Source organism: Semicossyphus pulcher, unplaced genomic scaffold (genome assembly GCF_022749685.1).
Source record: "Semicossyphus pulcher isolate SPU_LCO1_2020_fin unplaced genomic scaffold, fSemPul1.0.p SCAF_3, whole genome shotgun sequence".
Taxonomy (NCBI): domain Eukaryota; kingdom Metazoa; phylum Chordata; class Actinopteri; order Labriformes; family Labridae; genus Semicossyphus; species Semicossyphus pulcher.
Genome location: NW_027211704.1, coordinates 12,733,445 through 12,746,581, shown reverse-complemented (window position 1 = coordinate 12,746,581; position 13,137 = coordinate 12,733,445). Strand labels below are relative to the sequence as shown.

At 41.5% G+C, this 13,137-nt stretch overlaps 1 protein-coding gene across 2 annotated transcripts in view; it reads right to left on the bottom strand.

Moving 5' to 3' along the window:
* kaznb (kazrin, periplakin interacting protein b) overlaps positions 1–13,137 on the bottom strand; it is a 127,522-nt gene continuing 114,385 nt past the window's right edge. Inside the window, exons 6-17 of one of the 2 annotated variants that reach the window (XM_069678739.1) lie at positions 12,419–12,555; positions 11,687–11,857; positions 9,144–9,318; positions 8,847–8,980; positions 7,582–7,705; positions 4,999–5,189; positions 4,759–4,877; positions 3,772–4,003; positions 3,432–3,533; positions 3,086–3,252; positions 2,861–2,957; positions 1–1,359 (exon numbers count right to left, since the gene is read on the bottom strand). In XM_069678739.1, the coding sequence (XP_069534840.1) occupies positions 1,198–1,359; positions 2,861–2,957; positions 3,086–3,252; positions 3,432–3,533; positions 3,772–4,003; positions 4,759–4,877; positions 4,999–5,189; positions 7,582–7,705; positions 8,847–8,980; positions 9,144–9,318; positions 11,687–11,857; positions 12,419–12,555 (1,811 nt within the window). In that variant the 3' untranslated portion in view covers positions 1–1,197. Of the gene's footprint in view, positions 1,360–2,860; positions 2,958–3,085; positions 3,253–3,431; positions 3,534–3,771; positions 4,004–4,758; positions 4,878–4,998; positions 5,190–6,168; positions 7,706–8,846; positions 8,981–9,143; positions 9,319–11,686; positions 11,858–12,418; positions 12,556–13,137 lie in introns of those variants that run through there. The other variant, XM_069678740.1, reaches the window with a different exon arrangement.

The window sequence follows — 13,137 nt, the reverse complement described above, 5'->3', positions numbered from 1 at the left end:
TAGGAGTTGACAATATTTTCACCTTTAATATTGGAAAACATGAAAAGCTGTGACAGTTAGACAAACACAGGTAATGTCACATTAAAAGAAACAGTATTTGAGTCTTTCCCTTCTGTTTCTATACAGGTTTGAACTGGTCTAATCTTCCCGCCTGAACAATTTTGCCTTTGGTGATGAAGGAGACGCCCAGAAAAGTGGCGGACGAACCTGTTTTATGTGTTTGGATTAACCTCAGGCCTTTAACTGCACACAGAGAGGCCCTGTGACACTTTAAATGTATGTTTTCATGCTCAGGATCAGCAAACTCTTTACAACTGAGTGTTAAAAAACATCAAAATATACCATTACATTCTCTCCACTGCAGTCATAATAAAAGTTACATTACTGTCTTTTTCAGTGCTTCTACAGTATAAACATCTGGACGCTGCTTGCTAAAGGTTTACACATAATAAGGTCCATACCCAACATTGAGCTGTATGCTTTATCTACATATGACCTACAAAGGAGGATTTTTATTTATAAAAGTCTATCATCATTTACATTCAAATGAAAAAAAACAAAGGTTTATAACTGAAATGGATTTAAACGTTTAAATGTTTTCAGAACAGAATCGATGTTAGAGATTATGTGCTAGAATACACAATGTGATAAAAGCTGTTTTTGTATTTGTGAATTAGCTAAAAACATGCTAAGTTTTAAACTTAATATTAAATATCTAGTATGGTAATAATAAAAATTGTGTTCTTCCGTGAACACATTAGTTAGAATGACTTTCCCTTTCATCACAAGCATAATTATTAAATTACTTGAATGTACACTAATGAATAAAAGTAACTCAAATGAAGAGCAGTAAACAAGAACAGTTCAGTTAGACCTATTTCATATAAGGCATCAAAGGAAAACAACAATGTATGTAGCTATTTTTGTAAGTTATTTAAAAGTCTTTACAATATAAAACATATTTTAAAATTTAGTTGGAAAAGAAATACAAAGATCCCATCCACTCTCTTGCTCCATCAGGTCTCTGTTTAGAGTATTCTTATATTTGCAAGTACAATAATTACATTATTAAACTGAGTGGTACTTCTCCTCTTAAAGTCCTGCCATGCTGAGTGTAGGTCACTCTCAGTAGTAAACAACTTTAATACAAGAACAATGTAAACAATAGTAACAACGTGAGCGATGGCCGCGGCTGCTTCAGACGTTGGTGATTTCAACACTCTTGAAGGTGTGCATCGGGCTGCCTTTGGCCCGGGGGATGGCCTGAACCCGGGCCTCTCTGGGCAGAGAGCCGCAGCTGCCATGGAAGCCCAGACCTCGCTCTGCAGAGCTGCTGTTTGCACGTAACCGAAGAGGACTCTGGAAAAATGACAAAGAATAAAACAGAAAGAGGAGTTTAAATCCAATATAAGACAGAGTAAGAAGAAAGTGACTCAACCAGTCTAATACTATTAACTGAGTTTCAAGTGAATCATTTAAACATTAAACATAAACACGACCGATTTTAGAACAATTTCACCAAATGAAACTTCTTAAACTCTTTTTTTTTGCTCATAATATTTTACAATTTTAACGACTGTTCATGTGCAATGTCCCTTTAACGTCTTGGGAATGAGGATTCTCTCAAAAAAAGAAATTACTTTGATAAAGCTGTGGAGCAGTAATAATGTATTAAGTCTTCACCACTTCTGGTTTTGCTTTTACAGAGCATATGAAAGCTTGCTCTGCATGGAGCTGGTCTGCAGCTGTCATTTTGTAGGCATGTGTCTTGCGAGAGAAAATTACAGCTGAGAATTTGTGTTAAAGGGATAGTTCAGGTTCAGGAGTTTTATGAGGTATTTGTCAACAGTGAGTGTACGACGTACAGCAGATGACCATCAGCATAGCCCCTTTTTGGAGAAGCTGGCTAGAGCAGTAGTTCTCAAATGGTCTAGACTCAGGACCCACCACCACCTCAATGACAAATATTACTACTTATATTTCCTTAATGAAAAAATGGTGCAGTTTGGACCTGAGAGGGAACGAAATATCAGTCAAGCAAAATGACCAGCAGGTGGCAGTAAGATGGGGGAAAATATTCCCTCTACAATTCATTCAATTAGCAGCCTTTGTTCAACAGGAATAAACTAAAAAAGTGAGTAATAAATGCAACTACTGTAGGGTGCTTTAAGTTTCAAAAATGTAACTGTGTCGATACAAGGAGTGTGAACAAACTACACTTCTGCTGCACACAAGTCGTAGGAAACCCATGTCCTTCAAAATAAAAGTGCAGCAGAGACTTTCTGCTGCAAATTTTTATCTTCAAGCACACTTCCGCGACCCACTGAAAAGAGCTCCGCAACCTACTTTTGGGTCCCGACCCACCAGTTGAGAACCATGGAGAACCATGAGAGTACCAATTTTGGACGATGCTGTGAGAAACACGAACTTTAGCTACTTTAAAAAGTCCTAAATATAAAAAAAACAATCAGTATAAGTGATAAGTATTAAGTTTTTATCCCTGGAACGGCTCCGTTTTACTACGCATACCATGTCAGGGGTTGTCATCTACTGTACGTATGACACTCACTGTCGAGAAGTACCTCATACAACCCCACTTTAAAAAATCTATCAATCTAAAACTACCCCTTTGATCACTAGGACACATAAGCTATGTAGGAGGAGATCTGTATAAATCTATGTATGGCTGTCAAGCATGAGTTATAACAGTCAGCTCCACGGTCCACTACTATCTGAAACTTTGTGTAAGTACAATGTGCAAAATGTGCAGCAGTTCTCTTCATGAACACAACTAAATATAAAATGTTCCAATGGTAACAATAGTCCAGCAGTATTATATGAATGTGAAATAGAGTTATACCTTGCCTGATACTCTCATAGACAGCCTCTCCTCAGCAAAGCGGTTTACAGCCACAGGTGAACAGGAAGTGATGACCTCACCGCCCTGCTCTGCACTGCTGTCAATACAAGGCATACACATCCCATCACATTTTTTTCAAAGAATACCAAATACATGGTCACACTTAAAGCAATAAAGTAAGCATTAAGAAAGAATCCAGGAGGAGTTGTGGGGTTCTTGATCTACCTTGGAGGAACAGAGAGTGATTTCATCTCTTCATACAGGTGTCGATGCAGCATGTGCTTGTTGCTCGGGATCCCCAAAGCTTTGGCCATGGCGTCTGTGTCAAAGGACGGGTCCAGAGCCATCAGAGCTCCATGAATCCCTCTGCCCTGAAGATTGTCTGCAAACTCCTGAGCACAGCACATAGGCAAACAATGACTTTAAACTTAATTTACAGTTCTGCCAAAAGGATATACAAAAGTAATAAAGCTATGTTTGTTTCTGAGGGAGTTTGAGACACTAATCTGGTTGCAATCTGCCTCAAACTCTCCAAAGCAAAGAGGAACAATGCCCCTGACCTCCTACCCACCTTGAGGTCTATGTCTCTGATCCACTTCATTACTCTGTGACACGTCCAAACAATGGGGTCCCGGTCCTGGTGCTCACATTTTAGCCGCCGTGCCTGCAGGGCCTGTAAAAACACAACATACAGATAACTGAGCAGTCACTTGTGTGGTGGGGGCCGATGAAAACACAGAGAAAGGTCAGAAAAGCACGAGGGCCTGTTGAGATAATCAGCAGCAAGGACTTCTGCCTGCCTCAAGCTGTTGTGGATAGTCATGGAGTTTAGACTAGTATATGCAGCGCGGGAGGCATGACTGCTACTATCAGTGCCTTTTCTTTCCTTCTCGCGTGATCTGTAATCTGACCTCTTTATCAAAACTGAGCATCTGCAGCAGCTGGATCGCCAGGAGAAGACTGGTTTGGTGGTTCTGGTCGCTGATGTTGAGGAATCTCTCCAGGTCTCTGCGGCTCAGAGAGTTCAGCACTCTCCCGTCCACTAAATGAGTCTGGAAGGTCTGCGAGTACTGAGGCAGCCCCACGTCACTCAGCCACGATGTAGAAACCCAGTAGTGGTCCATCTCCGACGCTTTTGTAAGTCTAGAAGAAGATTAGACATGAGGAAAACCATCAGATCCTTCACTTTAGGAAAAGTAGTAGTAGAGTTCTACACCTTTAAAGTCAAAGTCAAAAATGTTACTTTAGTAGGTATAATTAGCTAAATACAATTACTGTTAAAGACGCACTTTTAATACTTTTTTTCCCATCTGAAAAGTGGGCTGCATCCTATATACCGGTGCGACCAATATACCAGTATAAAATGCAGAGATATGTTATTGTGTTAAGGTGTTTTACCCAGATGATGGCGCTAACCGTTGTTAAGTGTTGACGTCACATCTCAGCATTAAACTGTTTCCGGGTCCAAGCCGCTACAACGTCTCCTATGTACAATATGTTGCCGAAAACTAACTTGATTGTTGCTAACGCTTCGTCACGGACATGCACCATCATGATCGCCATTGCAGCCGCCATCCACACAACATTCAAAATTACAGTAGGCTGCAAGCTACTGCTAGTTACAGCACCGGTCGCTAGCAGGATTGCAACTCGACATGATGAAAACAGATGACTTATAATGATAATATGTTTTTAACCTAAATTCTAAACTGCAAAGTAATGAAATATAACAGAAAATGTAATGGAAATACTCAAGTTAAGTTCACAAGTTCGTCAGATTTGTGCTAATTGCTGTATATGAGTACATTTACTTGGTTACTCCTCACTGCTGATCTCTTTTCTTACTTTTAAAATATAACATTTTTTCAAACACCAGTGTTTTTCTAGCTGCTGCTCACCCTTGTTCCCCCTCAGCTCTCCTGTAATCCTCAATGGCCAGTCTGAGTTTCCTGCGGTGAATAGGGTTACTGATACCCAAACCAAGCTCGAGGTCCTCATCTGTCAGCCCGAGAAGCACCTAAACAACACAAATCCAGTTCTTTCTTAAACAACAACAGTATCTAAATATCCCCATCTGCTCAAATCTAACCCCCACTTTAGAGCACAAAGCAAACAAACCACTTAAACCGAACGCGTACCTTGCCGCTTTTGACGTTCTCCGAACAGGCTCGCATGTACATGGGCATCCCCATGACAACCTCCAGCCAGGCCTGGACTGCACCTGCCCTCCACAGCGACATGCATGTGTTTCGAGTGAGCTCCGCCTGCTGGAGGCGGTCCAGCTGCTCCTCTCCGTCAGACAGGCTCTGCTGTGTGAGGCTGTCAGAGTCTGGATTGGTTCAGGAGAAGTTATGGTGTGGCATACAGGCGAAGTTAAGGGTCAGAGGGATATGGAAATCAAAGAAATGACTCATCTGAAGAAAGATTGACATCACAGTCAGAGGGTGGTTCACCGAAATATGCTACAGATGTTAACGGAGCCTCTATTGCATGTCAGAAACAAGTATCTGCCTGTCTTGCTTTTTCTTGTTTGGAAATGAATCAACACAGAGAAATCAGTAAACTAAAAACATTTACAATCTTTTCTTTCGTCCAACTTTGGCATAAAATGTTTTTAAATTTCACTATATGGCCACTAGATGGAGCCAGAATCATTCAGTGGATCTGCACTGGCTGTGCCTCTAAATGAACTCTACCGAAACAGCTAATAAGGTTCGTTCTAATAAGTAAAGAAAACTACGTGGTTGAATACCAAAGAAAGAAGAAATAGAGCCCGTTCATGTATTTCATGAGAGTGTTGTAGTCTGGTCAGCTCTAAAATTAGCATGTTTAGTAAAGTTGTTAAAACTTCAGGGCCTATCTGATGATTATGAGGGGACTTAGACCATTAGGATAATGTTTTAGAGACACAGGGATTATTCATAAAACATCATGCTCCTGCCCATTAACCACCTATCTCCACAACAGGGAAACACTGATTCATACTGAACCGACGAATCCAGGATGAACTCGGCGTAACCTGATTCGTCCTCACATGCTGACAAAAGTGCTGCATGCAAAGTCCACCTTCCCTTTCAGAGAGTTTCCTCAAATAAAAACACACAGGCTTGATTTCTATCCAATGGACCTGAGTGATATGAATAATCCCCCGAGAGCAGAAACAGACAGCTGGTAATCACAGATGAGGAGTTACTCACTGGCAGGAGAGAGTTGCCATTAGAAATGGCAGGAGGAGAGGGAGAGACACGTTAGACTGGGACACAAGAACAAGATTACTCATGGAACAGAAAACTACCACATAGGATGTATTCAGTTACTAGTTTTATTTTTAAAATAAGATTTCATTTCAATTATAATTCATTTTTGAAAATGCTAAAACCTCCTCGGCATCTGGCTGCAACAGTTGCAGCAGATAAATATTGAAGTAAACTCTTTGTTCTCTCTTTTTTAAATAAAATACTTCAATAGATTTAATCTTTTATGGAACATCTCCTTAATTACAAAGCATTTAACATAGAATTTTTAGAGCCACATTTGCATCAAATGAGGAGGGAATCTACACAAAGCGAAACAAAAAACAGCAGAAAAAAATCAAAATAAAAAGGGACCGTGCATTCATAATGCAGGGAGAGATAACTCTGTAAGGGAAAAGGAAACACAGGAGCAACACGGGAGTGTGGAGATTATTAATTTGACTGGCGATGAATGGACGACTAATCGAAGCAACACAGAGGGATCATGCACGTGTTTTATGCACATTCCTTCGCCACAGATTGGCACATGTTAGATAGCTCTCAGTCAGAAATGAGTCAGACATAAACAATGTTACGAGGCTAGTGCTAACAGTGACAGAATGGTACGCAGATTTCCGAAAGATGAGTGTTTAACTTTTGGCACTTGCAGACGAGGGATGTGCCTGAATATGCAGTCCAGCTTTTGTTTGTGTGTTCAGGCCTGTGCAATTATATTTCTACATCTTACTAAAACCTGGAGAATATAATTTTTAGCTAAAAATAGTAGAGGAGGCGTTCTCGAAAAAATCCCTGCTGCTCACATCATGAAAAAAATACTAACAATTTGAACCTGCAAAATTAAACTCCTGATGATGATCGTTTCTAAGCCAATCAGGTAACGTCTCCTCTTCCATAATAAGAAATGGGCCAAGTAAGATTGGGAATACAAAAAAATCAATGTTGCAAAGCATGATAAAAGCAACTGTAAAGTAACAAAAGCCAAATGACATTTACAGTAAAAACACTAGTTTCACAATAACTCCTATTTACATATGCACAGCAGTCCTTCAAGTCTCCAGTTATAAAAAACATAAAACAGTAAGACATTTGGAAGATAATACAGCATAAACATGTCTACACATTATAATAACCCCATGTATATATTTATATGCATGTAAACATATATACATATGCATACATGTACATCTATAAATATATATCTAATTTACAAACATACAATTTAAGGGTGATATACTGTACATTTATGGGGATAGCAGTCTCTTTCAGGCTTTTCTTTTAAACTGTCCCCCCTCCCTCTTCCACACAAACCCGCATTCACACACTCTTTACACACAGTTAAAGCCAGGTGGATATCCATTCAAATCTAACACACACACTCACACACACACACACACACACACACACATTCACACTCTCAGCATCACCAGTCGGCATCTTCCTCTATGTAATAATCAGGTGTGGCTGTACCATCAAACAGGCCCGGGTCCAGTGACTTGCGCTGCTTGCCCCGAGCGAACACCCGAGACAGGGATCCCAGAGTCATCTTCTCCTTCTTCTTCTTACGCTTCTGGTCCTCCAGGTCCTCCATGGACTGAACGGGGCAGAGGAGACAGGAAGCTGAATCACAGTCATAGTTTGACATGTTGGGAAATCTGCTTACTTTCTTTCTTACTGAGAGCTAGAGGAGAAGATTGATAGTCTCATGTCTCCACAGTAAACATAAAGGTATAAGCAGCAGCTGGTTAGCTAAGCATACATGGGACATACTGTACGTATCTACTACCGTAGTTACTATCAACAACATCTATCTGTTTATATTTACTGGGAGGTCCTCCCAAGTCCTGAATCCAAGCGTTGAAATTCAGAGCCCCTCCTTCTTAATTTCTTCTTCTGTGGTACTTGCTATAAATTCACTTATCCTCCTTCCGTCCTCCTTCTTTTGTTTATATTTTTGATTATTTTAATGTTATAAAGTCTGTCCCAAATTGGCACTGAAAATTTGTTGTTTTAAGAAGTATTGCAGCTAGCATAAAGTTATAGCAAACTAAGCTAGGTTATTCTGTAAGTTAGCTCACGTGTAGGAGCTGGAGCGGGCAGCAGATTTAACAAGGAGGTTCCCTTTATGTTTTTCAGGTTGGCTTGCTGTGTATTTGATTTTAAGCCATGTTTAAGGCATGGTTAATGTTTTGCCAAGACTGGCCATCAGTAGGATTCCCCTGTGGGAGAGGAGCTGGAGCAGGCGCTAGAATTTACAATTTACATATCCTGTTGCATTATAGGTTTGTGAAAATAAGCGGTGGTCAACCATAAAGAGACACACAAACCAATGAGATAAAACATGTTAGTTAGTGAGCTTTAAAGGTGCTGCTAGGTGGATTTTTAAAAATCTTTTGACATATTCAGGCTAGCTGTTTTCCCCTATTTACAGTCTCTATGCTAACGCAAGCTAACCCGCTTCTAGCTGTAACTTCCTGATCTAATGTAATTTCTAATTTCTGGCATCAATCTTCACATCTTACCCATAGCAAGAAAGGGAGTAGGCATTTTATTCATCAAAATATTGATTATCAAAATAACATCATAAAAAGCACCACCAGGCAGGCAGGCTGACACCCAGCAGGCCAACAGAACAGAGGGACGGGCACAGACAGGAGAAGTCAAAGCGGGGGGAGGTACTTATAGAGAAGTGTGGAGGAGTGATTACTTGGTCGAGGGGGCCAGGCAGCTCTTACATTGCAGAGGGAGTGGGTCCGGTGACGAGGTGAGTTGATGTCACTGGGCGTCGATGACCGGTCCCCGTCGGCTGCCGAGGCGTCAGAGATGACTGAGGGCTGGCGGGAGTGGCAGGGGCTGATCCTGACCACAGCTGGGTGTGCCACACACGCACACACACAATAGAATAATCACACAAGTTGACATATTTCCACAGTTAGTATGAGAAACCTTCAGGAAACCCCCTGTTAGTATGTTGAGTCTGTTAAAGCAACACCAAGCAGCGGAGAGACTGAGAGGAGGAGCAGAGAGCTTACCCTGTCTGTCCGTGGTGTGGTAGAGGGTCTGCTGGCTCTGACGGATGGCGGCTGTGAGCGGCAGGTCGGCCTGCATCACCCACTCCTGACTGCCGTTCACCACGGGCTCTGTGGGCATGGCCACGGAGTGGCGCTTCGGTACGTCTTTTGTCAGTGTGGCCAGAGACTGCTTCGCCTGGGAAAAACGAGAAGCAGAAACTGAGCATGAGCTGACAGTAAAAGAAAAAACACTCTGACATGAATGTATTTTATCATTTAAATAAATCTGAAATTAATTTCAATGCTTTAATTTCATGTCCCGTTCCACATAAACCTATATCGGCAACATATGCGTCGTGAATATGTTTGCATCTCCCCACTCAATGTGCACACTACCCTACTAAACTAGATATTGTTTTGTAAGAGTTTATGTGTATGCTAGCAGTGTTCTATTTCTTATTGTGAACAAATCCCATTACAAAAACTTGCAATGAGTAGATACCAACATATTTCTGTATCGCTAATTCTACTAAACCATAAACCTCCATGTTATTCAAAGGCTGTTAAAAATACTGTCGCACTGGATGACATGTTTCTTCAATAAGGGTTATGCAGTTACTTTGAGTCAATTTCACATTTTGCTGTGCCAGCACTGGAAAAGGTCAAACGAGAACTATCATAATTCCACACAAAGGAAAAAAATATTGCTCTAGTTTGTTTGTATTACATAAAACAAATTACATCCTCTCTGTTGGCGTCCTTGCAAAATAGTGTCCAGAGACACACTTGTTTTGGTGGACTTGCATAAAGGGAGGTGAACCCTGGAATTAAAATGGCTAAATGCCAAAATCACAGACAATACAAATATTTGGCAAAACTTGCAATATCAGCATGAAAACTACTAGCTCAGGGGTTCTTGTTGTGGTTTCAGGTAGTGATAGGGCAAACGGTAACATGCAGGCAGAGGAAGAGGAGTATGCTGTGTAAAATAGGCCGCCAATGGTCATCTTATACCTATGGTGGACAAAGTACACAACTTCATTACTTCACAGTCACAGTATAGATACGTATGTGGAAGTTGCTTAATTTAAATTATTACTTGAGTTAAAGTACTGGAGTACTTGCTTTTAATACTAAAATACTATTCAAAAGTATTCAAACTACTTTTTTTGTAGGCCATGATGACGTTTGTTTGTGGTAAACAGAGCGAACATTTAAAACGCTTCGAATCATTCTTCATTTCTAAAACCTCAAACATGGGCTTAAGATGTTGCCATGGGTGCTCAGGTTGAGAATCGTCATCCTTCTCTGCCATAGCCAACACCACCACTAAATGAACTGCCTGATCTGAGTGACGTTTGCGTTGTGTTTGCTCTACGTTCAACAATACAGACGTGTGAGGTACAGGTATGGCAGTTTTAGGAAATTATTTAGCTAATTTCTTTAAAGAGTAAACAATATTTTACTTGCTTTCAAAAAATTTTTTTTCTCACACTGGTGCTCTGTGCAGGCCCTCATACAGCCCCTGCCTGAAACAAGTCAGCTCTGTCCCTTTAAGAAACCCCGCCCCTACAAGCCAACTTTCTTCTGATTGGCCAGCTCTCCGAAGCCTGCTGAAGCTGCAATTTGTGACGCCACAAAGTGCAGCGTGGAGAAAAAACTGTGTGAAACCTGGCGTTCACAGCAGCCTGCAGACTGAGCTGAGAAGCCTGGGGATTACTCCAACATACTTTTACCTACAGATTTGAAACTTCGTCCACGTTTAGTCTGGACATCCAACATTGTAAAGTGTGAAACAGCATAATAGCCCCTCTTTAAAGCTTCACGTCTGCATTAAGAATGAATTGGCTTGAAGCTGAGTGCCAGGGCAGGAAATATGGAAGTGTTAAGAGACAGACTAACTCAAAATTGATTTTGGTCTTTTCATAGGTTTGGCGACAATAACAACAACAAATTGAATGACAGCAGCTTCACCCTTTGAAGTGAGCCAACAGCCCAGATTTTAGCATCAGAAAATTGTCTATTTCTCTTTTCCTAAACTGAACATATTCAATGTTTTCACAGTATTTTTTTTATTGGAAACCTCTGAAAGTGCATTCAGCGGACATCCATTGATGGTGGAAGAAAACAAAGGTGTTTGAGAGAAGAGAAGAAAAAGAAGGAAGAGTGATATTTTGTGGCTGGGAAGGTTGACAGCGATGCAGCTCTGGCTCTGATGTACCAACAAATGTGATCTGTGATGCAGCTTGATGTGACGATCTGTGGGTGGTTGTGACTTGCCGAGGGAGGAGAGAGATTAATGACACACAGACTGACAACTGTACCTCGGAGGGAGCGACACAGAAAAAAAGGCATGAATTTTTCCTCAGCCTGGAGAAAGACTTAATGCTTTGAGAGATGGAAGGAATGGGGATATACAGCAAAGCAGCTTACCGTGAACTGATATGGGTAGAGACAGGACTGCAAACCCACACCTGGTTTGCATTCATGACATATATACAGGATCATGATGCTTATGTGACACTATCGTGCTTGTGTGTGTGTCCGTGTGCAGGGTGACTCACCATGGTGAGCTCGGCCTCCAGTTCTTTGACCCTGTTCTCTTTCATGTCCATCTGAGAGCGCAGGATGTTGGCCTGTTCGGTGGCTTCTTTGGTCTGCCTCCTCAGGTCCCACTTCTCCCTCTCCAGCATGTCCTTCTCCTTTGCCAGAGCTTTCACCGCATCCTCACTCTCCTGAAGAACACGTACAAAGACATGGTTAAACCCTGCCAAATGCACCTTGAAGGATGACGCTGCACCACTGTAACATCAGAATAACATAGAAAAAGGCTTAACTGACTGACGTGTGGGCAATGGCAGCATGGCATGTGGTGGTCTGTAATATGACAGTGACCAGCCTGTTGTTTTGTTTTCTAGATCACCAGAAAATGATGCTGTTATCACGAGAAAACAAGCTGAGTCATCTCGGGATAACGAGATAAATAAGTCGAGATCTCAAGAAAACGACCAGAAGTAACTTGTTATCACGGGAAAACAAAGTAAATAAAATGTATGGATACATGTCCGCTTAGGGCTTCTGTAGATTAGGGCACTTATAGATGCCAACAGGAGGACTATTTGTCAATAAACACTAAAATCTGCTTAAAACTACATTATACTTTCTTACCTACTATTCATTAAATATATGCATAAAGGGGGATTTAGCACACTGTGTGACATTTTACAGTCATGTCTTTGGCTTTGACTGACATGCACAAGCAATATCTGCTGATCATGAAGCTGGGTCGGTGTTACCTTTCTGTGTTGGTCGTAGTTGCGTATGAATTCTCGCAGCTGCTCTTCTCTGCTCTCCAGTGTCGTGTACAGCTGCTGCATCTGACTCGCCAGGTCTGCTTTCTCCACTTTTAGACGCTTGCGGTCTGCTTTCATAGCTGCAACACACACACAGACATGTTCACACACTGAGCAGCACGTACACGGATACAACAGGGAGCATTTTGACGGCACATTCTGCTGTAAAAAAGCAAATAGAATAGATCAGTGAGATTTGGCTGCCTCTTGATGAAAACAGACGCTCTGCATTTGCAGCAGGGAGCCACTAGGTGACACTGTGTCTTCTGTTAACGAGGGCCTGCAGATGATGTAATCGCCTCATAAGATAATTGGCACAGTGGCACTTATTCATTCATACAACTGTTTCGGCTGGCATTTGGAGCCTCTGTTGGCTCACCCTGAGAGCATTTGGATCTGATTTCTTTTACCAGGGACAACTCATCAAACAAGATGCAACTAGTGGGGCTCTTTGCAAGCGGAAATAATCACAGTGCTCTCCTGAGAGTCCGTGCTCAACAAGAGAGGCAGGACTGGAACCTGTACTTTTCCTGAGTGCACACATTCCTCCCGTCAACGTTCATATTTTGACCTCAGCATTCAAACCTGTTCTGCAGCAGTTACACAACACAGCCTGCAGTTTAGCACCTGTGACTCTCAGAGGACAGAAGCATGCAAAGCAG